This window comes from Electrophorus electricus, chromosome 7 (genome assembly GCF_013358815.1).
Source record: "Electrophorus electricus isolate fEleEle1 chromosome 7, fEleEle1.pri, whole genome shotgun sequence".
Taxonomy (NCBI): Eukaryota; Metazoa; Chordata; class Actinopteri; order Gymnotiformes; family Gymnotidae; genus Electrophorus; species Electrophorus electricus.
In genome coordinates, this window is record NC_049541.1 from 800001 (window position 1) to 821654 (window position 21654).

Genomic DNA, 21654 nt, shown 5'->3' on the forward strand with positions numbered 1-21654 from the left:
AAGCACTGTCGGGCGCATGACTGCACACTCACGTTTCGCTTGTCTTTCTACACAAAACGAACGAGAGTTGAAAGCCCCGCGCGCCTCAGTTCGAGTCCATGTTTGGCCCGCGATGTCGAAGCTGCGCGGCCTCGCGGGCCGAAGTGGAATCCCCGGGTTAAGAGTGCGTGAGCGGCGGGGGCAGGTGCTATGTGACACGGCGTCAAGTCGCGCTCTCCTCCGCGCCTGCAGCCCATGCAGTCGCGAGTCTGTCCCGTGCCAACAAGTCTAAAGCTGTGAGAAAACTTTTCCTTGCGTAGCACGAGCCACCCAGCCCGTTTTCCGCACGGTGAAGTGGTCATGCGAAGGTTAAAGCCTTGCTAAACTAGAGGAGCGGTCCTCAAGTGTGTGACGCGCGATCTTTGATGAAACGGAACCTTAACGTAACGCATTTATGCCGCCTGCGCGTGCAGAGGAGAGCTATTCCGCACTCTCGAGCGCTGCGCGTGTACGGGGTGGACATAAAGGGTAGCAACTCGCGAGAAGACTTTCAACGTGTAAAGCACAATTGGGAAGCGCGTGGCGGAGTTGTCCCGAACAGGCCGGGGGACTGAACACCGCGAGCTTCCAGCCGCGGAGCGGGTCCACGCAGTTAAAGACGAGCGGAAGGAAGAGCGTTGGAGCAGCGCAAAGTGTGCGCAGGAGTTTTAGGTCTTCCTCCTCCGCGGGGTGCGGTCGTGTGGAGAGGCTGAAGTAAGAGGGTAGGAGTGCACACCCCCACGTCTAATGAGAGCCAGAACACACGCTGGGGAGAATGAGGTCAAACACGGTTTGACTTCATGGTGGGAAAGGTGGCCACTCGCCGGCTGCCCACAGTCCTAGATCACGGCTCCTCCTGAAAACTCAGTCCAGTGTGGTTTCAAGGACACCAAGAATGAAGCAAACTGCCGGTCCACACACCAATGTAAACACTGTTAACCCTTTATGACAACAACGGTCCACCATGTTGTGAGGACAACCACTGATGGCATATAGCAGACGTGCTTATCTCAGCATTTTGTACACGTTTGTGTGTGTGTGGGACAGAGCACATTCCGTCCTAAACCAGTACTATGATGTGTTTGGTCTAGTTCCCATTACCATCACGATTAAACTGAATCTGATGGGGTTCTCAGGGGGAGCTACATAACGCACACAAATGTTTCCACCTCTGGCCAGGTGGGAAAGCAGACCCATCATACAGCTGTGTACAAGTAATAGTGTTTGTGTGTGGGGTTGGTTTTGGCACAGGTGCGTGCGTGTTGCGCTGGGCCTGTCCTTTCCCTGGCTGGAAGCCCTGGTTCCTGTCCAGGTGATCTTTGCCTCTTTCTCTGTTTTCCCTGCAGTCTGAAAGATGACGACAGTGGCGACCACGAGCAGGACAACAGCCCACCGAAAGACAGTGAAAAGGAAAAGAACGAGAATGAGGAGAAGGACCAAAACACTACCAAGAGGAAGGTGCGCGCGCGTCTACCTGGAACGTCTCCGCACTGACTGTAAATTGAGGAATTGTACTTTGCAAGGTCGTCACAACACATTTGTGTGTCATAGGCTGTGGTTCCTGGAGCAGGAGAACACCCTTTGCAGTATAACTACACGTTCTGGTACTCTCGACGAACCCCAGGCAGGCCAGCCAGTACGCAGAGCTACGAACAGAACATCAAACAGATCGGCAGCTTTGCGTCGGTGTGTGTCTCTCTCTCACACACACATGCGCACACACACGAATATGCATCCCCGATCAGTTGTCCATGTTGTTCTCTGTAACGCAGGTGGAGCAGTTCTGGCGTTTTTACAGTCACATGATCAGACCGGGCGATCTGACTGGACACAGTGATTTCCACCTGTTCAAGGAAGGAATCAAACCCATGTGGGAAGTGCGTGTGTGGTGATAAACCTACTACAGAACATAACTAACCACACAGAAGTCATTACCACACACGAGTCACGATAGTCATTACTCCGTCCGTACACGAGTTTATTCTAACACTTAAGACAGTTTGTTGCGTCACTTGCACCTTTAACTGGTCATAATATTCTTAACTGGTCACACACACTGGCGTGATTTGTGATACAGTGTGAACTGACAGTATTAAGGCCAGTGTGTCAGCACAGAGACTCTCCCTCCCTGCAGGGGGCGACGATGGGAACCGGGACTGGCTGTGCTACCTCTGATGTCCTCTTTCTCTGTCCCAGGATGAGGCTAATAAGAGTGGGGGGAAGTGGATCATCCGTCTGCGTAAGGGTTTGGCGTCCCGCTGCTGGGAGAACCTGATCCTGGCCATGCTGGGGGAGCAGTTCATGGTGGGGGAGGAGATCTGTGGGGCAGTCGTCTCTGTGCGCTTCCAGGTACGTCTGAACGGAGCTCCTCCCCTCTCCTCCTCTCCTCTCCTCCTCTCCTCTCCTCTCCTCTCCTCCCCTCCAACCCCCCTCTTCTCTGGGGTGTGTGTGTGAGTGAGACTGTATCTCTGTCCTGGGGGGGTGTGTGTGTGTGAGAGACTGTATCTCTGTCCTGGGGGGGTGTGTGTGGGTGTGTGAGAGACTGTATCTCTGTCCTGGGGGGGTGTGTGTGGGTGTGTGAGACTGTATCTCTGTCCTGGTGGGGGGGGGGGGGGGGGGGGGGTGGGGGGGGGGGGGGGGGGGGGGGGGTGTGAGTGAGACTGTATCTCTGTCCTGGTGGGGGGGGGGGGGGGGGGGGGTGTGAGTGAGACTGTATCTCTGTCCTGGTGGGGTGTGTGTGTGAGTGAGACTGTATCTCTGTCCTGGTGGGGGGGGGTGTGAGTGAGACTGTATCTCTGTCCTGGTGGGGTGTGTGTGTGAGTGAGACTGTATCTCTGTCCTGGTGGGGGTGGGGGGTGTGTGAGTGAGACTGTATCTCTGTCCTGGTGGGGGGGGGGGGTGTGAGTGAGACTGTATCTCTGTCCTGGTGGGGGGGGGGGGGTGTGTGTGAGACTGTATCTCTGTCCTGGTTGGGGGGGGGGGTGTGAGTGAGACTGTATCTCTGTCCTGGTTGGGGGGGGGGGGGGTGTGAGTGAGACTGTATCTCTGTCCTGGTTGGGGGGGGGGGTGTGTGAGTGAGACTGTATCTCTGTCCTGGTTGGGGGGGGGGGGTGTGTGAGTGAGACTGTATCTCTGTCCTGGTTGGGGGGGGGGGTGTGAGTGAGACTGTATCTCTGTCCTGGTTGGGGGGGGGGGGGTGTGAGTGAGACTGTATCTCTGTCCTGGGGTGTGTGTGTGTGAGACTGTATCTCTGTCCTGGTGGGGGGGGGTGTGTGTGTGAGACTGTATCTCTGTCCTGGGGTGTGTGTGTGTGAGACTGTATCTCTGTCCTGGTGGGGGGGGGGGGGTGTGAGAGACTGTATCTCTGTCCTGGTGGGGGGGGGGGGGGTGTGTGTGAGACTGTATCTCTGTCCTGGGGTGTGTGTGAGACTGTATCTCTGTCCTGGGTGTGTGTGTGTGTGTGTGTATCTCTGTCCTGGGGTGTGTGTGTGAGACTGTATCTCTGTCCCGGGGGTGTGTGTGTGAGACTGTATCTCTGTCCCGGGGGTGTGTGTGTGAGACTGTATCTCTGTCCCGGGGGTGTGTGTGTGAGACTGTATCTCTGTCCCGGGGGTGTGTGTGTGAGACTGTATCTCTGTCCCGGGGGTGTGTGTGTGAGACTGTATCTCTGTCCCGGGGGTGTGTGTGTGAGACTGTATCTCTGTCCCGGGGGTGTGTGTGTGAGACTGTATCTCTGTCCCGGGGGTGTGTGTGTGAGACTGTATCTCTGTCCCGGGGGTGTGTGTGTGAGACTGTATCTCTGTCCCGGGGGTGTGTGTGTGAGACTGTATCTCTGTCCCGGGGGTGTGTGTGTGAGACTGTATCTCTGTCCTGGGGGTGTGTGTGTGAGACTGTATCTCTGTCCTGGGGTGTGTGTGTGTGTGTGTGTGAGACTGTATCACTGTCCAGGGGTGTGTGGGTGTGACTGTATCTCTGTCCTGGGGTGTGTGTGTGTGACTGTATCTCTGTCCTGGGGTGTGTGTGTGTGTGTGTGAGACTGTATCTCTGTCCAGGGGTGTGTGGGTGTGACTGTATCTCTGTCCTGGGGTGTGTGTGTGTGTGTGAGTGAGACTGTATCTCTGTCCTGGGTGTGTGTGTGTGTGTGTATCTCTGTCCTGGGTGTGTGTGTGTGTGTGTATCTCTGTCTGTGTGTGTGTGTGTGTGTATCTCTGTCTGTGTGTGTGAGACTGTATCTCTGTCCTGGGTTGTGTGTGTGTGTGTGAGACTGTATCTCTGTCCTGGGGTGTGTGTGTGTGTGTGTGTGTGAGACTGTATCACTGTCCAGGGGTGTGTGGGTGTGACTGTATCTCTGTCCTGGGGTGTGTGTGTGTGTGGGTGTGACTGTATCTCTGTCCTGGGGGTGTGTGTGTGTGTGTGTGTGTATCTCTGTCTGTGTGTGTGTGTGTGTGTATCTCTGTGTGTGTGTGTGAGACTGTATCTCTGTCCTGGGTTGTGTGTGTGTGTGTGAGACTGTATCTCTGTCCTGGGGTGTGTGTGTGTGTGTGTGAGACTGTATCTCTGTCCTGGGTTGTGTGTGTGTGTGTGAGACTGTATCTCTGTCCTGGGGTGTGTGTGTGTGTGTGAGACTGTATCTCTGTCCTGGGTTGTGTGTGTGTGTGTGAGACTGTATCTCTGTCCTGGGGTGTGTGTGTGTGTGTGAGACTGTATCTCTGTCCTGGGGTGTGTGTGTGTGTGTGAGACTGTATCTCTGTCCTGGGTTGAGGTGTGTGTGTGAGACTGTATCTCTGTCCTGGGTTGCGCGTGTGTGTGTGAGACTGTATCTCTGTCCTGGGTTGCGTGTGTGTGTGTGAGACTGTATCTCTGTCCTGGGTTGCGCGTGTGTGTGTGAGACTGTATCTCTGTCCTGGGTTGCGTGTGTGTGTGAGACTGTATCTCTGTCCTGGGTTGCGCGTGTGTGTGTGAGACTGTATCTCTGTCCTGGGTTGCGCGTGTGTGTGTGAGACTGTATCTCTGTCCTGGGTTGCGCGTGTGTGTGTGAGACTGTATCTCTGTCCTGGGTTGCGTGTGTGTGTGTGAGACTGTATCTCTGTCCTGGGTTGCGCGTGTGTGTGTGAGACTGTATCTCTGTCCTGGGTTGCGCGTGTGTGTGTGAGACTGTATCTCTGTCCTGGGTTGCGCGTGTGTGTGTGAGACTGTATCTCTGTCCTGGGTTGCGCGTGTGTGTGTGAGACTGTATCTCTGTCCTGGGTTGCGCGTGTGTGTGTGAGACTGTATCTCTGTCCTGGGTTGCGTGTGTGTGTGAGACTGTATCTCTGTCCTGGGTTGCGTGTGTGTGTGAGACTGTATCTCTGTCCTGGGTTGCGTGTGTGTGTGAGACTGTATCTCTGTCCTGGGTTGCGTGTGTGTGTGAGACTGTATCTCTGTCCTGGGTTGCGTGTGTGTGTGAGACTGTATCTCTGTCCTGGGTTGCGTGTGTGTGTGAGACTGTATCTCTGTCCTGGGTTGCGTGTGTGTGTGAGACTGTATCTCTGTCCTGGGTTGCGGTGTGTGTGTGAGACTGTATCTCTGTCCTGGGTTGCGTGTGTGTGTGAGACTGTATCTCTGTCCTGGGTTGCGTGTGTGTGTGAGACTGTATCTCTGTCCTGGGTTGCGTGTGTGTGTGAGACTGTATCTCTGTCCTGGGTTGCGTGTGTGTGTGAGACTGTATCTCTGTCCTGGGTTGCGTGTGTGTGTGAGACTGTATCTCTGTCCTGGGTTGCGTGTGTGTGTGAGACTGTATCTCTGTCCTGGGTTGCGTGTGTGTGTGAGACTGTATCTCTGTCCTGGGTTGCGTGTGTGTGTGAGACTGTATCTCTGTCCTGGGTTGCGTGTGTGTGTGAGACTGTATCTCTGTCCTGGGTTGCGTGTGTGTGTGAGACTGTATCTCTGTCCTGGGTTGCGTGTGTGTGTGAGACTGTATCTCTGTCCTGGGTTGCGTGTGTGTGTGAGACTGTATCTCTGTCCTGGGTTGCGTGTGTGTGTGAGACTGTATCTCTGTCCTGGGTTGCGTGTGTGTGTGAGACTGTATCTCTGTCCTGGGTTGCGTGTGTGTGTGAGACTGTATCTCTGTCCTGGGTTGCGTGTGTGTGTGAGACTGTATCTCTGTCCTGGGTTGCGTGTGTGTGTGAGACTGTATCTCTGTCCTGGGTTGCGTGTGTGTGTGAGACTGTATCTCTGTCCTGGGTTGCGTGTGTGTGTGAGACTGTATCTCTGTCCTGGGTTGCGTGTGTGTGTGAGACTGTATCTCTGTCCTGGGTTGCGTGTGTGTGTGAGACTGTATCTCTGTCCTGGGTTGCGTGTGTGTGTGAGACTGTATCTCTGTCCTGGGTTGCGTGTGTGTGTGAGACTGTATCTCTGTCCTGGGTTGCGTGTGTGTGTGAGACTGTATCTCTGTCCTGGGTTGCGTGTGTGTGTGAGACTGTATCTCTGTCCTGGGTTGCGTGTGTGTGTGAGACTGTATCTCTGTCCTGGGTTGCGTGTGTGTGTGAGACTGTATCTCTGTCCTGGGTTGCGTGTGTGTGTGAGACTGTATCTCTGTCCTGGGTTGCGTGTGTGTGTGAGACTGTATCTCTGTCCTGGGTTGCGTGTGTGTGTGAGACTGTATCTCTGTCCTGGGTTGCGCGTGTGTGTGTGAGACTGTATCTCTGTCCTGGGTTGCGCGTGTGTGTGTGAGACTGTATCTCTGTCCTGGGTTGCGTGTGTGTGTGAGACTGTATCTCTGTCCTGGGTTGCGTGTGTGTGTGAGACTGTATCTCTGTCCTGGGTTGCGTGTGTGTGTGAGACTGTATCTCTGTCCTGGGTTGCGTGTGTGTGTGAGACTGTATCTCTGTCCTGGGTTGCGTGTGTGTGTGAGACTGTATCTCTGTCCTGGGTTGCGTGTGTGTGTGAGACTGTATCTCTGTCCTGGGTTGCGTGTGTGTGTGAGACTGTATCTCTGTCCTGGGTTGCGTGTGTGTGTGAGACTGTATCTCTGTCCTGGGTTGCGTGTGTGTGTGAGACTGTATCTCTGTCCTGGGTTGCGTGTGTGTGTGAGACTGTATCTCTGTCCTGGGTTGCGCGTGTGTGTGTGAGACTGTATCTCTGTCCTGGGTTGCGCGTGTGTGTGTGAGACTGTATCTCTGTCCTGGGTTGCGTGTGTGTGTGAGACTGTATCTCTGTCCCGGGGGTGTGTGTGTGAGACTGTATCTCTGTCCTGGGTTGCGTGTGTGTGTGAGACTGTATCTCTGTCCTGGGTTGCGTGTGTGTGTGAGACTGTATCTCTGTCCTGGGTTGCGCGTGTGTGTGTGAGACTGTATCTCTGTCCTGGGTTGCGTGTGTGTGTGAGACTGTATCTCTGTCCTGGGTTGCGCGTGTGTGTGTGAGACTGTATCTCTGTCCTGGGTTGCGCGTGTGTGTGTGAGACTGTATCTCTGTCCTGGGTTGCGCGTGTGTGTGTGAGACTGTATCTCTGTCCTGGGTTGCGCGTGTGTGTGTGAGACTGTATCTCTGTCCTGGGTTGCGCGTGTGTGTGTGAGACTGTATCTCTGTCCTGGGTTGCGTGTGTGTGTGAGACTGTATCTCTGTCCTGGGTTGCGTGTGTGTGTGAGACTGTATCTCTGTCCTGGGTTGCGCGTGTGTGTGTGAGACTGTATCTCTGTCCTGGGTTGCGCGTGTGTGTGTGAGACTGTATCTCTGTCCTGGGTTGGGGTGTGTGTGTGAGACTGTATCTCTGTCCTGGGTTGGGTGTGTGTGAGACTGTATCTCTGTCCTGGGTTGCGTGTGTGTGTGAGACTGTATCTCTGTCCTGGGTTGCGTGTGTGTGTGAGACTGTATCTCTGTCCTGGGTTGCGTGTGTGTGTGAGACTGTATCTCTGTCCTGGGTTGCGTGTGTGTGTGAGACTGTATCTCTGTCGTGGGTTGCGTGTGTGTGTGAGACTGTATCTCTGTCCTGGGTTGCGTGTGTGTGTGAGACTGTATCTCTGTCCTGGGTTGCGTGTGTGTGTGAGACTGTATCTCTGTCCTGGGTTGCGTGTGTGTGTGAGACTGTATCTCTGTCCTGGGTTGCGTGTGTGTGTGAGACTGTATCTCTGTCCTGGGTTGCGTGTGTGTGTGAGACTGTATCTCTGTCCTGGGTTGCGTGTGTGTGTGAGACTGTATCTCTGTCCTGGGTTGCGTGTGTGTGTGAGACTGTATCTCTGTCCTGGGTTGCGTGTGTGTGTGAGACTGTATCTCTGTCCTGGGTTGCGTGTGTGTGTGAGACTGTATCTCTGTCCTGGGTTGCGTGTGTGTGTGAGACTGTATCTCTGTCCTGGGTTGCGTGTGTGTGTGAGACTGTATCTCTGTCCTGGGTTGCGTGTGTGTGTGAGACTGTATCTCTGTCCTGGGTTGCGTGTGTGTGTGAGACTGTATCTCTGTCCTGGGTTGCGTGTGTGTGTGAGACTGTATCTCTGTCCTGGGTTGCGTGTGTGTGTGTGAGACTGTCTCTCTGTCCTGGGTTGTGTGTGTGTGTGAGACTGTATCTCTGTCCTGGGTTGCGTGTGTGTGTGAGACTGTATCTCTGTCCTGGGTTGTGTGTGTGTGTGAGACTGTATCTCTGTCCTGGGTTGTGTGTGTGTGTGAGACTGTATCTCTGTCCTGGGTTGCGTGTGTGTGTGAGACTGTATCTCTGTCCTGGGTTGCGTGTGTGTGTGAGACTGTATCTCTGTCCTGGGTTGCGTGTGTGTGTGTGAGACTGTATCTCTGTCCTGGGTTGCGTGTGTGTGTGTGAGACTGTATCTCTGTCCTGGGTTGCGTGTGTGTGTGTGAGACTGTATCTCTGTCCTGGGTTGCGTGTGTGTGTGTGAGACTGTATCTCTGTCCTGGGTTGCGCGTGTGTGTGTGAGACTGTATCTCTGTCCTGGGTTGCGTGTGTGTGTGTGAGACTGTATCTCTGTCCTGGGTTGCGTGTGTGTGTGTGAGACTGTATCTCTGTCCTGGGTTGCGTGTGTGTGTGTGAGACTGTATCTCTGTCCTGGGTTGCGTGTGTGTGTGTGAGACTGTATCTCTGTCCTGGGTTGTGTGTGTGTGAGACTGTATCTCTGTCCTGGGTTGTGTGTGTGTGTGTGAGACTGTATCTCTGTCCTGGGTTGTGTGTGTGTGTGTGAGACTGTATCTCTGTCCTGGGTTGCGTGTGTGTGTGTGAGACTGTATCTCTGTCCTGGGTTGCGTGTGTGTGTGTGAGACTGTATCTCTGTCCTGGGTTGCGTGTGTGTGTGTGAGACTGTATCTCTGTCCTGGGTTGTGTGTGTGTGTGTGAGACTGTATCTCTGTCCTGGGTTGTGTGTGTGTGTGAGACTGTATCTCTGTCCTGGGTTGCGTGTGTGTGTGTGAGACTGTATCTCTGTCCTGGGTTGCGTGTGTGTGTGTGAGACTGTATCTCTGTCCTGGGTTGCGCGTGTGTGTGTGAGACTGTATCTCTGTCCTGGGTTGCGCGTGTGTGTGTGAGACTGTATCTCTGTCCTGGGTTGCGCGTGTGTGTGTGAGACTGTATCTCTGTCCTGGGTTGCGCGTGTGTGTGTGAGACTGTATCTCTGTCCTGGGTTGCGCGTGTGTGTGTGAGACTGTATCTCTGTCCTGGGTTGCGCGTGTGTGTGTGAGACTGTATCTCTGTCCTGGGTTGCGCGTGTGTGTGTGAGACTGTATCTCTGTCCTGGGTTGCGCGTGTGTGTGTGAGACTGTATCTCTGTCCTGGGTTGCGCGTGTGTGTGTGAGACTGTATCTCTGTCCTGGGTTGCGTGTGTGTGTGTGAGACTGTATCTCTGTCCTGGGTTGCGCGTGTGTGTGTGAGACTGTATCTCTGTCCTGGGTTGCGTGTGTGTGTGTGAGACTGTATCTCTGTCCTGGGTTGCGCGTGTGTGTGTGAGACTGTATCTCTGTCCTGGGTTGCGCGTGTGTGTGTGAGACTGTATCTCTGTCCTGGGTTGCGCGAGTGTGTGTGAGACTGTATCTCTGTCCTGGGTTGCGCGTGTGTGTGTGAGACTGTATCTCTGTCCTGGGTTGCGCGTGTGTGTGTGAGACTGTATCTCTGTCCTGGGTTGCGCGTGTGTGTGTGAGACTGTATCTCTGTCCTGGGTTGCGCGTGTGTGTGTGAGACTGTATCTCTGTCCTGGGTTGCGCGTGTGTGTGTGAGACTGTATCTCTGTCCTGGGTTGCGCGTGTGTGTGTGAGACTGTATCTCTGTCCTGGGTTGCGCGTGTGTGTGTGAGACTGTATCTCTGTCCTGGGTTGCGCGTGTGTGTGTGAGACTGTATCTCTGTCCTGGGTTGCGCGTGTGTGTGTGAGACTGTATCTCTGTCCTGGGTTGCGCGTGTGTGTGTGAGACTGTATCTCTGTCCTGGGTTGCGCGTGTGTGTGTGAGACTGTATCTCTGTCCTGGGTTGCGCGTGTGTGTGTGAGACTGTATCTCTGTCCTGGGTTGCGTGTGTGTGTGTGAGACTGTATCTCTGTCCTGGGTTGCGCGTGTGTGTGTGAGACTGTATCTCTGTCCTGGGTTGCGCGTGTGTGTGTGAGACTGTATCTCTGTCCTGGGTTGCGCGTGTGTGTGTGAGACTGTATCTCTGTCCTGGGTTGCGCGTGTGTGTGTGAGACTGTATCTCTGTCCTGGGTTGCGCGTGTGTGTGTGAGACTGTATCTCTGTCCTGGGTTGCGCGTGTGTGTGTGAGACTGTATCTCTGTCCTGGGTTGCGCGTGTGTGTGTGAGACTGTATCTCTGTCCTGGGTTGCGCGTGTGTGTGTGAGACTGTATCTCTGTCCTGGGTTGCGCGTGTGTGTGTGAGACTGTATCTCTGTCCTGGGTTGCGCGTGTGTGTGTGAGACTGTATCTCTGTCCTGGGTTGCGCGTGTGTGTGTGAGACTGTATCTCTGTCCTGGGTTGCGCGTGTGTGTGTGAGACTGTATCTCTGTCCTGGGTTGCGCGTGTGTGTGTGAGACTGTATCTCTGTCCTGGGTTGCGCGTGTGTGTGTGAGACTGTATCTCTGTCCTGGGTTGCGCGTGTGTGTGTGAGACTGTATCTCTGTCCTGGGTTGCGCGTGTGTGTGTGAGACTGTATCTCTGTCCTGGGTTGCGCGTGTGTGTGTGAGACTGTATCTCTGTCCTGGGTTGCGCGTGTGTGTGTGAGACTGTATCTCTGTCCTGGGTTGCGCGTGTGTGTGTGAGACTGTATCTCTGTCCTGGGTTGCGCGTGTGTGTGTGAGACTGTATCTCTGTCCTGGGTTGCGCGTGTGTGTGTGAGACTGTATCTCTGTCCTGGGTTGCGCGTGTGTGTGTGAGACTGTATCTCTGTCCTGGGTTGCGCGTGTGTGTGTGAGACTGTATCTCTGTCCTGGGTTGCGCGTGTGTGTGTGAGACTGTATCTCTGTCCTGGGTTGCGCGTGTGTGTGTGAGACTGTATCTCTGTCCTGGGTTGCGCGTGTGTGTGTGAGACTGTATCTCTGTCCTGGGTTGCGCGTGTGTGTGTGAGACTGTATCTCTGTCCTGGGTTGCGCGTGTGTGTGTGAGACTGTATCTCTGTCCTGGGTTGCGCGTGTGTGTGTGAGACTGTATCTCTGTCCTGGGTTGCGCGTGTGTGTGTGAGACTGTATCTCTGTCCTGGGTTGCGCGTGTGTGTGTGAGACTGTATCTCTGTCCTGGGTTGCGCGTGTGTGTGTGAGACTGTATCTCTGTCCTGGGTTGCGCGTGTGTGTGTGAGACTGTATCTCTGTCCTGGGTTGCGCGTGTGTGTGTGAGACTGTATCTCTGTCCTGGGTTGCGCGTGTGTGTGTGAGACTGTATCTCTGTCCTGGGTTGCGCGTGTGTGTGTGAGACTGTATCTCTGTCCTGGGTTGCGCGTGTGTGTGTGAGACTGTATCTCTGTCCTGGGTTGCGCGTGTGTGTGTGAGACTGTATCTCTGTCCTGGGTTGCGCGTGTGTGTGTGAGACTGTATCTCTGTCCTGGGTTGCGCGTGTGTGTGTGAGACTGTATCTCTGTCCTGGGTTGCGCGTGTGTGTGTGAGACTGTATCTCTGTCCTGGGTTGCGCGTGTGTGTGTGAGACTGTATCTCTGTCCTGGGTTGCGCGTGTGTGTGTGAGACTGTATCTCTGTCCTGGGTTGCGCGTGTGTGTGTGAGACTGTATCTCTGTCCTGGGTTGCGCGTGTGTGTGTGAGACTGTATCTCTGTCCTGGGTTGCGCGTGTGTGTGTGAGACTGTATCTCTGTCCTGGGTTGCGCGTGTGTGTGTGAGACTGTATCTCTGTCCTGGGTTGCGCGTGTGTGTGTGAGACTGTATCTCTGTCCTGGGTTGCGCGTGTGTGTGTGAGACTGTATCTCTGTCCTGGGTTGCGCGTGTGTGTGTGAGACTGTATCTCTGTCCTGGGTTGCGCGTGTGTGTGTGAGACTGTATCTCTGTCCTGGGTTGCGCGTGTGTGTGTGAGACTGTATCTCTGTCCTGGGTTGCGCGTGTGTGTGTGAGACTGTATCTCTGTCCTGGGTTGCGCGTGTGTGTGTGAGACTGTATCTCTGTCCTGGGTTGCGCGTGTGTGTGTGAGACTGTATCTCTGTCCTGGGTTGCGCGTGTGTGTGTGAGACTGTATCTCTGTCCTGGGTTGCGCGTGTGTGTGTGAGACTGTATCTCTGTCCTGGGTTGCGCGTGTGTGTGTGAGACTGTATCTCTGTCCTGGGTTGCGCGTGTGTGTGTGAGACTGTATCTCTGTCCTGGGTTGCGCGTGTGTGTGTGAGACTGTATCTCTGTCCTGGGTTGCGCGTGTGTGTGTGAGACTGTATCTCTGTCCTGGGTTGCGCGTGTGTGTGTGAGACTGTATCTCTGTCCTGGGTTGCGCGTGTGTGTGTGAGACTGTATCTCTGTCCTGGGTTGCGCGTGTGTGTGTGAGACTGTATCTCTGTCCTGGGTTGCGCGTGTGTGTGTGAGACTGTATCTCTGTCCTGGGTTGCGCGTGTGTGTGTGAGACTGTATCTCTGTCCTGGGTTGCGCGTGTGTGTGTGAGACTGTATCTCTGTCCTGGGTTGCGCGTGTGTGTGTGAGACTGTATCTCTGTCCTGGGTTGCGCGTGTGTGTGTGAGACTGTATCTCTGTCCTGGGTTGCGCGTGTGTGTGTGAGACTGTATCTCTGTCCTGGGTTGCGCGTGTGTGTGTGAGACTGTATCTCTGTCCTGGGTTGCGCGTGTGTGTGTGAGACTGTATCTCTGTCCTGGGTTGCGCGTGTGTGTGTGAGACTGTATCTCTGTCCTGGGTTGCGCGTGTGTGTGTGAGACTGTATCTCTGTCCTGGGTTGCGCGTGTGTGTGTGAGACTGTATCTCTGTCCTGGGTTGCGCGTGTGTGTGTGAGACTGTATCTCTGTCCTGGGTTGCGCGTGTGTGTGTGAGACTGTATCTCTGTCCTGGGTTGCGCGTGTGTGTGTGTGAGACTGTATCTCTGTCCTGGGTTTGCGCGTGTGTGTGTGAGACTGTATCTCTGTCCTGGGTTGCGCGTGTGTGTGTGAGACTGTATCTCTGTCCTGGGTTGCGCGTGTGTGTGTGAGACTGTATCTCTGTCCTGGGTTGCGCGTGTGTGTGTGAGACTGTATCTCTGTCCTGGGTTGCGCGTGTGTGTGTGAGACTGTATCTCTGTCCTGGGTTGCGCGTGTGTGTGTGAGACTGTATCTCTGTCCTGGGTTGCGCGTGTGTGTGTGAGACTGTATCTCTGTCCTGGGTTGCGCGTAGTGTGTGTGAGACTGTATCTCTGTCCTGGGTTGCGCGTGTGTGTGTGAGACTGTATCTCTGTCCTGGGTTGCGCGTGTGTGTGTGAGACTGTATCTCTGTCCTGGGTTGCGCGTGTGTGTGTGAGACTGTATCTCTGTCCTGGGTTGCGCGTGTGTGTGTGAGACTGTATCTCTGTCCTGGGTTGCGCGTGTGTGTGTGAGACTGTATCTCTGTCCTGGGTTGCGCGTATGTGTGTGAGACTGTATCTCTGTCCTGGGTTGCGCGTGTGTGTGTGAGACTGTATCTCTGTCCTGGGTTGCGCGTGTGTGTGTGAGACTGTATCTCTGTCCTGGGTTGCGCGTGTGTGTGTGAGACTGTATCTCTGTCCTGGGTTGCGCGTGTGTGTGTGAGACTGTATCTCTGTCCTGGGTTGCGCGTGTGTGTGTGAGACTGTATCTCTGTCCTGGGTTGCGCGTGTGTGTGTGAGACTGTATCTCTGTCCTGGGTTGCGCGTGTGTGTGTGAGACTGTATCTCTGTCCTGGGTTGCGCGTGTGTGTGTGAGACTGTATCTCTGTCCTGGGTTGCGCGTGTGTGTGTGAGACTGTATCTCTGTCCTGGGTTGCGCGTGTGTGTGTGAGACTGTATCTCTGTCCTGGGTTGCGCGTGTGTGTGTGAGACTGTATCTCTGTCCTGGGTTGCGCGTGTGTGTGTGAGACTGTATCTCTGTCCTGGGTTGCGCGTGTGTGTGTGAGACTGTATCTCTGTCCTGGGTTGCGCGTGTGTGTGTGAGACTGTATCTCTGTCCTGGGTTGCGCGTGTGTGTGTGAGACTGTATCTCTGTCCTGGGTTGCGCGTGTGTGTGTGAGACTGTATCTCTGTCCTGGGTTGCGCGTGTGTGTGTGAGACTGTATCTCTGTCCTGGGTTGCGCGTGTGTGTGTGAGACTGTATCTCTGTCCTGGGTTGCGCGTGTGTGTGTGAGACTGTATCTCTGTCCTGGGTTGCGCGTGTGTGTGTGAGACTGTATCTCTGTCCTGGGTTGCGCGTGTGTGTGTGAGACTGTATCTCTGTCCTGGGTTGCGCGTGTGTGTGTGAGACTGTATCTCTGTCCTGGGTTGCGCGTGTGTGTGTGAGACTGTATCTCTGTCCTGGGTTGCGCGTGTGTGTGTGAGACTGTATCTCTGTCCTGGGTTGCGCGTGTGTGTGTGAGACTGTATCTCTGTCCTGGGTTGCGCGTGTGTGTGTGAGACTGTATCTCTGTCCTGGGTTGCGCGTGTGTGTGTGAGACTGTATCTCTGTCCTGGGTTGCGCGTGTGTGTGTGAGACTGTATCTCTGTCCTGGGTTGCGCGTGTGTGTGTGAGACTGTATCTCTGTCCTGGGTTGCGCGTGTGTGTGTGAGACTGTATCTCTGTCCTGGGTTGCGCGTGTGTGTGTGAGACTGTATCTCTGTCCTGGGTTGCGCGTGTGTGTGTGAGACTGTATCTCTGTCCTGGGTTGCGCGTGTGTGTGTGAGACTGTATCTCTGTCCTGGGTTGCGCGTGTGTGTGTGAGACTGTATCTCTGTCCTGGGTTGCGCGTGTGTGTGTGAGACTGTATCTCTGTCCTGGGTTGCGCGTGTGTGTGTGAGACTGTATCTCTGTCCTGGGTTGCGCGTGTGTGTGTGAGACTGTATCTCTGTCCTGGGTTGCGCGTGTGTGTGTGAGACTGTATCTCTGTCCTGGGTTGCGCGTGTGTGTGTGAGACTGTATCTCTGTCCTGGGTTGCGCGTGTGTGTGTGAGACTGTATCTCTGTCCTGGGTTGCGCGTGTGTGTGTGAGACTGTATCTCTGTCCTGGGTTGCGCGTGTGTGTGTGAGACTGTATCTCTGTCCTGGGTTGCGCGTGTGTGTGTGAGACTGTATCTCTGTCCTGGGTTGCGCGTGTGTGTGTGAGACTGTATCTCTGTCCTGGGTTGCGCGTGTGTGTGTGAGACTGTATCTCTGTCCTGGGTTGCGCGTGTGTGTGTGAGACTGTATCTCTGTCCTGGGTTGCGCGTGTGTGTGTGAGACTGTATCTCTGTCCTGGGTTGCGCGTGTGTGTGTGAGACTGTATCTCTGTCCTGGGTTGCGCGTGTGTGTGTGAGACTGTATCTCTGTCCTGGGTTGCGCGTGTGTGTGTGAGACTGTATCTCTGTCCTGGGTTGCGCGTGTGTGTGTGAGACTGTATCTCTGTCCTGGGTTGCGCGTGTGTGTGTGAGACTGTATCTCTGTCCTGGGTTGCGCGTGTGTGTGTGAGACTGTATCTCTGTCCTGGGTTGCGCGTGTGTGTGTGAGACTGTATCTCTGTCCTGGGTTGCGCGTGTGTGTGTGAGACTGTATCTCTGTCCTGGGTTGCGCGTGTGTGTGTGAGACTGTATCTCTGTCCTGGGTTGCGCGTGTGTGTGTGAGACTGTATCTCTGTCCTGGGTTGCGCGTGTGTGTGTGAGACTGTATCTCTGTCCTGGGTTGCGCGTGTGTGTGTGAGACTGTATCTCTGTCCTGGGTTGCGCGTGTGTGTGTGAGACTGTATCTCTGTCCTGGGTTGCGCGTGTGTGTGTGAGACTGTATCTCTGTCCTGGGTTGCGCGTGTGTGTGTGAGACTGTATCTCTGTCCTGGGTTGCGCGTGTGTGTGTGAGACTGTATCTCTGTCCTGGGTTGCGCGTGTGTGTGTGAGACTGTATCTCTGTCCTGGGTTGCGCGTGTGTGTGTGAGACTGTATCTCTGTCCTGGGTTGCGCGTGTGTGTGTGAGACTGTATCTCTGTCCTGGGTTGCGCGTGTGTGTGTGAGACTGTATCTCTGTCCTGGGTTGCGCGTGTGTGTGTGAGACTGTATCTCTGTCCTGGGTTGCGCGTGTGTGTGTGAGACTGTATCTCTGTCCTGGGTTGCGCGTGTGTGTGTGAGACTGTATCTCTGTCCTGGGTTGCGCGTGTGTGTGTGAGACTGTATCTCTGTCCTGGGTTGCGCGTGTGTGTGTGAGACTGTATCTCTGTCCTGGGTTGCGCGTGTGTGTGTGAGACTGTATCTCTGTCCTGGGTTGCGCGTGTGTGTGTGAGACTGTATCTCTGTCCTGGGTTGCGCGTGTGTGTGTGAGACTGTATCTCTGTCCTGGGTTGCGCGTGTGTGTGTGAGACTGTATCTCTGTCCTGGGTTGCGCGTGTGTGTGTGAGACTGTATCTCTGTCCTGGGTTGCGCGTGTGTGTGTGAGACTGTATCTCTGTCCTGGGTTGCGCGTGTGTGTGTGAGACTGTATCTCTGTCCTGGGTTGCGCGTGTGTGTGTGAGACTGTATCTCTGTCCTGGGTTGCGCGTGTGTGTGTGAGACTGTATCTCTGTCCTGGGTTGCGCGTGTGTGTGTGAGACTGTATCTCTGTCCTGGGTTGCGCGTGTGTGTGTGAGACTGTATCTCTGTCCTGGGTTGCGCGTGTGTGTGTGAGACTGTATCTCTGTCCTGGGTTGCGCGTGTGTGTGTGAGACTGTATCTCTGTCCTGGGTTGCGCGTGTGTGTGTGAGACTGTATCTCTGTCCTGGGTTGCGCGTGTGTGTGTGAGACTGTATCTCTGTCCTGGGTTGCGCGTGTGTGTGTGAGACTGTATCTCTGTCCTGGGTTGCGCGTGTGTGTGTGAGACTGTATCTCTGTCCTGGGTTGCGCGTGTGTGTGTGAGACTGTATCTCTGTCCTGGGTTGCGCGTGTGTGTGTGAGACTGTATCTCTGTCCTGGGTTGCGCGTGTGTGTGTGAGACTGTATCTCTGTCCTGGGTTGCGCGTGTGTGTGTGAGACTGTATCTCTGTCCTGGGTTGCGCGTGTGTGTGTGAGACTGTATCTCTGTCCTGGGTTGCGCGTGTGTGTGTGAGACTGTATCTCTGTCCTGGGTTGCGCGTGTGTGTGTGAGACTGTATCTCTGTCCTGGGTTGCGCGTGTGTGTGTGAGACTGTATCTCTGTCCTGGGTTGCGCGTGTGTGTGTGAGACTGTATCTCTGTCCTGGGTTGCGCGTGTGTGTGTGAGACTGTATCTCTGTCCTGGGTTGCGCGTGTGTGTGTGAGACTGTATCTCTGTCCTGGGTTGCGCGTGTGTGTGTGAGACTGTATCTCTGTCCTGGGTTGCGCGTGTGTGTGTGAGACTGTATCTCTGTCCTGGGTTGCGCGTGTGTGTGTGAGACTGTATCTCTGTCCTGGGTTGCGCGTGTGTGTGTGAGACTGTATCTCTGTCCTGGGTTGCGCGTGTGTGTGTGAGACTGTATCTCTGTCCTGGGTTGCGCGTGTGTGTGTGAGACTGTATCTCTGTCCTGGGTTGCGCGTGTGTGTGTGAGACTGTATCTCTGTCCTGGGTTGCGCGTGTGTGTGTGAGACTGTATCTCTGTCCTGGGTTGCGCGTGTGTGTGTGAGACTGTATCTCTGTCCTGGGTTGCGCGTGTGTGTGTGAGACTGTATCTCTGTCCTGGGTTGCGCGTGTGTGTGTGAGACTGTATCTCTGTCCTGGGTTGCGCGTGTGTGTGTGAGACTGTATCTCTGTCCTGGGTTGCGCGTGTGTGTGTGAGACTGTATCTCTGTCCTGGGTTGCGCGTGTGTGTGTGAGACTGTATCTCTGTCCTGGGTTGCGCGTGTGTGTGTGAGACTGTATCTCTGTCCTGGGTTGCGCGTGTGTGTGTGAGACTGTATCTCTGTCCTGGGTTGCGCGTGTGTGTGTGAGACTGTATCTCTGTCCTGGGTTGCGCGTGTGTGTGTGAGACTGTATCTCTGTCCTGGGTTGCGCGTGTGTGTGTGAGACTGTATCTCTGTCCTGGGTTGCGCGTGTGTGTGTGAGACTGTATCTCTGTCCTGGGTTGCGCGTGTGTGTGTGAGACTGTATCTCTGTCCTGGGTTGCGCGTGTGTGTGTGAGACTGTATCTCTGTCCTGGGTTGCGCGTGTGTGTGTGAGACTGTATCTCTGTCCTGGGTTGCGCGTGTGTGTGTGAGACTGTATCTCTGTCCTGGGTTGCGCGTGTGTGTGTGAGACTGTATCTCTGTCCTGGGTTGCGCGTGTGTGTGTGAGACTGTATCTCTGTCCTGGGTTGCGCGTGTGTGTGTGAGACTGTATCTCTGTCCTGGGTTGCGCGTGTGTGTGTGAGACTGTATCTCTGTCCTGGGTTGCGCGTGTGTGTGTGAGACTGTATCTCTGTCCTGGGTTGCGCGTGTGTGTGTGAGACTGTATCTCTGTCCTGGGTTGCGCGTGTGTGTGTGAGACTGTATCTCTGTCCTGGGTTGCGCGTGTGTGTGTGAGACTGTATCTCTGTCCTGGGTTGCGCGTGTGTGTGTGAGACTGTATCTCTGTCCTGGGTTGCGCGTGTGTGTGTGAGACTGTATCTCTGTCCTGGGTTGCGCGTGTGTGTGTGAGACTGTATCTCTGTCCTGGGTTGCGCGTGTGTGTGTGAGACTGTATCTCTGTCCTGGGTTGCGCGTGTGTGTGTGAGACTGTATCTCTGTCCTGGGTTGCGCGTGTGTGTGTGAGACTGTATCTCTGTCCTGGGTTGCGCGTGTGTGTGTGAGACTGTATCTCTGTCCTGGGTTGCGCGTGTGTGTGTGAGACTGTATCTCTGTCCTGGGTTGCGCGTGTGTGTGTGAGACTGTATCTCTGTCCTGGGTTGCGCGTGTGTGTGTGAGACTGTATCTCTGTCCTGGGTTGCGCGTGTGTGTGTGAGACTGTATCTCTGTCCTGGGTTGCGCGTGTGTGTGTGAGACTGTATCTCTGTCCTGGGTTGCGCGTGTGTGTGTGAGACTGTATCTCTGTCCTGGGTTGCGCGTGTGTGTGTGAGACTGTATCTCTGTCCTGGGTTGCGCGTGTGTGTGTGAGACTGTATCTCTGTCCTGGGTTGCGCGTGTGTGTGTGAGACTGTATCTCTGTCCTGGGTTGCGCGTGTGTGTGTGAGACTGTATCTCTGTCCTGGGTTGCGCGTGTGTGTGTGAGACTGTATCTCTGTCCTGGGTTGCGCGTGTGTGTGTGAGACTGTATCTCTGTCCTGGGTTGCGCGTGTGTGTGTGAGACTGTATCTCTGTCCTGGGTTGCGCGTGTGTGTGTGAGACTGTATCTCTGTCCTGGGTTGCGCGTGTGTGTGTGAGACTGTATCTCTGTCCTGGGTTGCGCGTGTGTGTGTGAGACTGTATCTCTGTCCTGGGTTGCGCGTGTGTGTGTGAGACTGTATCTCTGTCCTGGGTTGCGCGTGTGTGTGTGAGACTGTATCTCTGTCCTGGGTTGCGCGTGTGTGTGTGAGACTGTATCTCTGTCCTGGGTTGCGCGTGTGTGTGTGAGACTGTATCTCTGTCCTGGGTTGCGCGTGTGTGTGTGAGACTGTATCTCTGTCCTGGGTTGCGCGTGTGTGTGTGAGACTGTATCTCTGTCCTGGGTTGCGCGTGTGTGTGTGAGACTGTATCTCTGTCCTGGGTTGCGCGTGTGTGTGTGAGACTGTATCTCTGTCCTGGGTTGCGCGTGTGTGTGTGAGACTGTATCTCTGTCCTGGGTTGCGCGTGTGTGTGTGAGACTGTATCTCTGTCCTGGGTTGCGCGTGTGTGTGTGAGACTGTATCTCTGTCCTGGGTTGCGCGTGTGTGTGTGAGACTGTATCTCTGTCCTGGGTTGCGCGTGTGTGTGTGAGACTGTATCTCTGTCCTGGGTTGCGCGTGTGTGTGTGAGACTGTATCTCTGTCCTGGGTTGCGCGTGTGTGTGTGAGACTGTATCTCTGTCCTGGGTTGCGCGTGTGTGTGTGAGACTGTATCTCTGTCCTGGGTTGCGCGTGTGTGTGTGAGACTGTATCTCTGTCCTGGGTTGCGCGTGTGTGTGTGAGACTGTATCTCTGTCCTGGGTTGCGCGTGTGTGTGTGAGACTGTATCTCTGTCCTGGGTTGCGCGTGTGTGTGTGAGACTGTATCTCTGTCCTGGGTTGCGCGTGTGTGTGTGAGACTGTATCTCTGTCCTGGGTTGCGCGTGTGTGTGTGAGACTGTATCTCTGTCCTGGGTTGCGCGTGTGTGTGTGAGACTGTATCTCTGTCCTGGGTTGCGCGTGTGTGTGTGAGACTGTATCTCTGTCCTGGGTTGCGCGTGTGTGTGTGAGACTGTATCTCTGTCCTGGGTTGCGCGTGTGTGTGTGAGACTGTATCTCTGTCCTGGGTTGCGCGTGTGTGTGTGAGACTGTATCTCTGTCCTGGGTTGCGCGTGTGTGTGTGAGACTGTATCTCTGTCCTGGGTTGCGCGTGTGTGTGTGAGACTGTATCTCTGTCCTGGGTTGCGCGTGTGTGTGTGAGACTGTATCTCTGTCCTGGGTTGCGCGTGTGTGTGTGAGACTGTATCTCTGTCCTGGGTTGCGCGTGTGTGTGTGAGACTGTATCTCTGTCCTGGGTTGCGCGTGTGTGTGTGAGACTGTATCTCTGTCCTGGGTTGCGCGTGTGTGTGTGAGACTGTATCTCTGTCCTGGGTTGCGCGTGTGTGTGTGAGACTGTATCTCTGTCCTGGGTTGCGCGTGTGTGTGTGAGACTGTATCTCTGTCCTGGGTTGCGCGTGTGTGTGTGAGACTGTATCTCTGTCCTGGGTTGCGCGTGTGTGTGTGAGACTGTATCTCTGTCCTGGGTTGCGCGTGTGTGTGTGAGACTGTATCTCTGTCCTGGGTTGCGCGTGTGTGTGTGAGACTGTATCTCTGTCCTGGGTTGCGCGTGTGTGTGTGAGACTGTATCTCTGTCCTGGGTTGCGCGTGTGTGTGTGAGACTGTATCTCTGTCCTGGGTTGCGCGTGTGTGTGTGAGACTGTATCTCTGTCCTGGGTTGCGCGTGTGTGTGTGAGACTGTATCTCTGTCCTGGGTTGCGCGTGTGTGTGTGAGACTGTATCTCTGTCCTGGGTTGCGCGTGTGTGTGTGAGACTGTATC

General features: G+C 54.8%; 1 protein-coding gene across 1 annotated transcript in view; it reads left to right on the forward strand.

Annotated features, from left to right (window-relative positions):
- The window catches only part of eif4e2 (eukaryotic translation initiation factor 4E family member 2), a 29332-nt gene that overhangs the window by 253 nt on the left and 7425 nt on the right, over positions 1 to 21654 (forward strand). Inside the window, exons 2-5 of the mRNA XM_035528204.1 lie at positions 1365 to 1476; positions 1570 to 1704; positions 1791 to 1895; positions 2215 to 2367. Coding sequence (XP_035384097.1) covers positions 1365 to 1476; positions 1570 to 1704; positions 1791 to 1895; positions 2215 to 2367 — 505 coding nt within the window. The remainder of the gene's footprint in view (positions 1 to 1364; positions 1477 to 1569; positions 1705 to 1790; positions 1896 to 2214; positions 2368 to 21654) is intronic.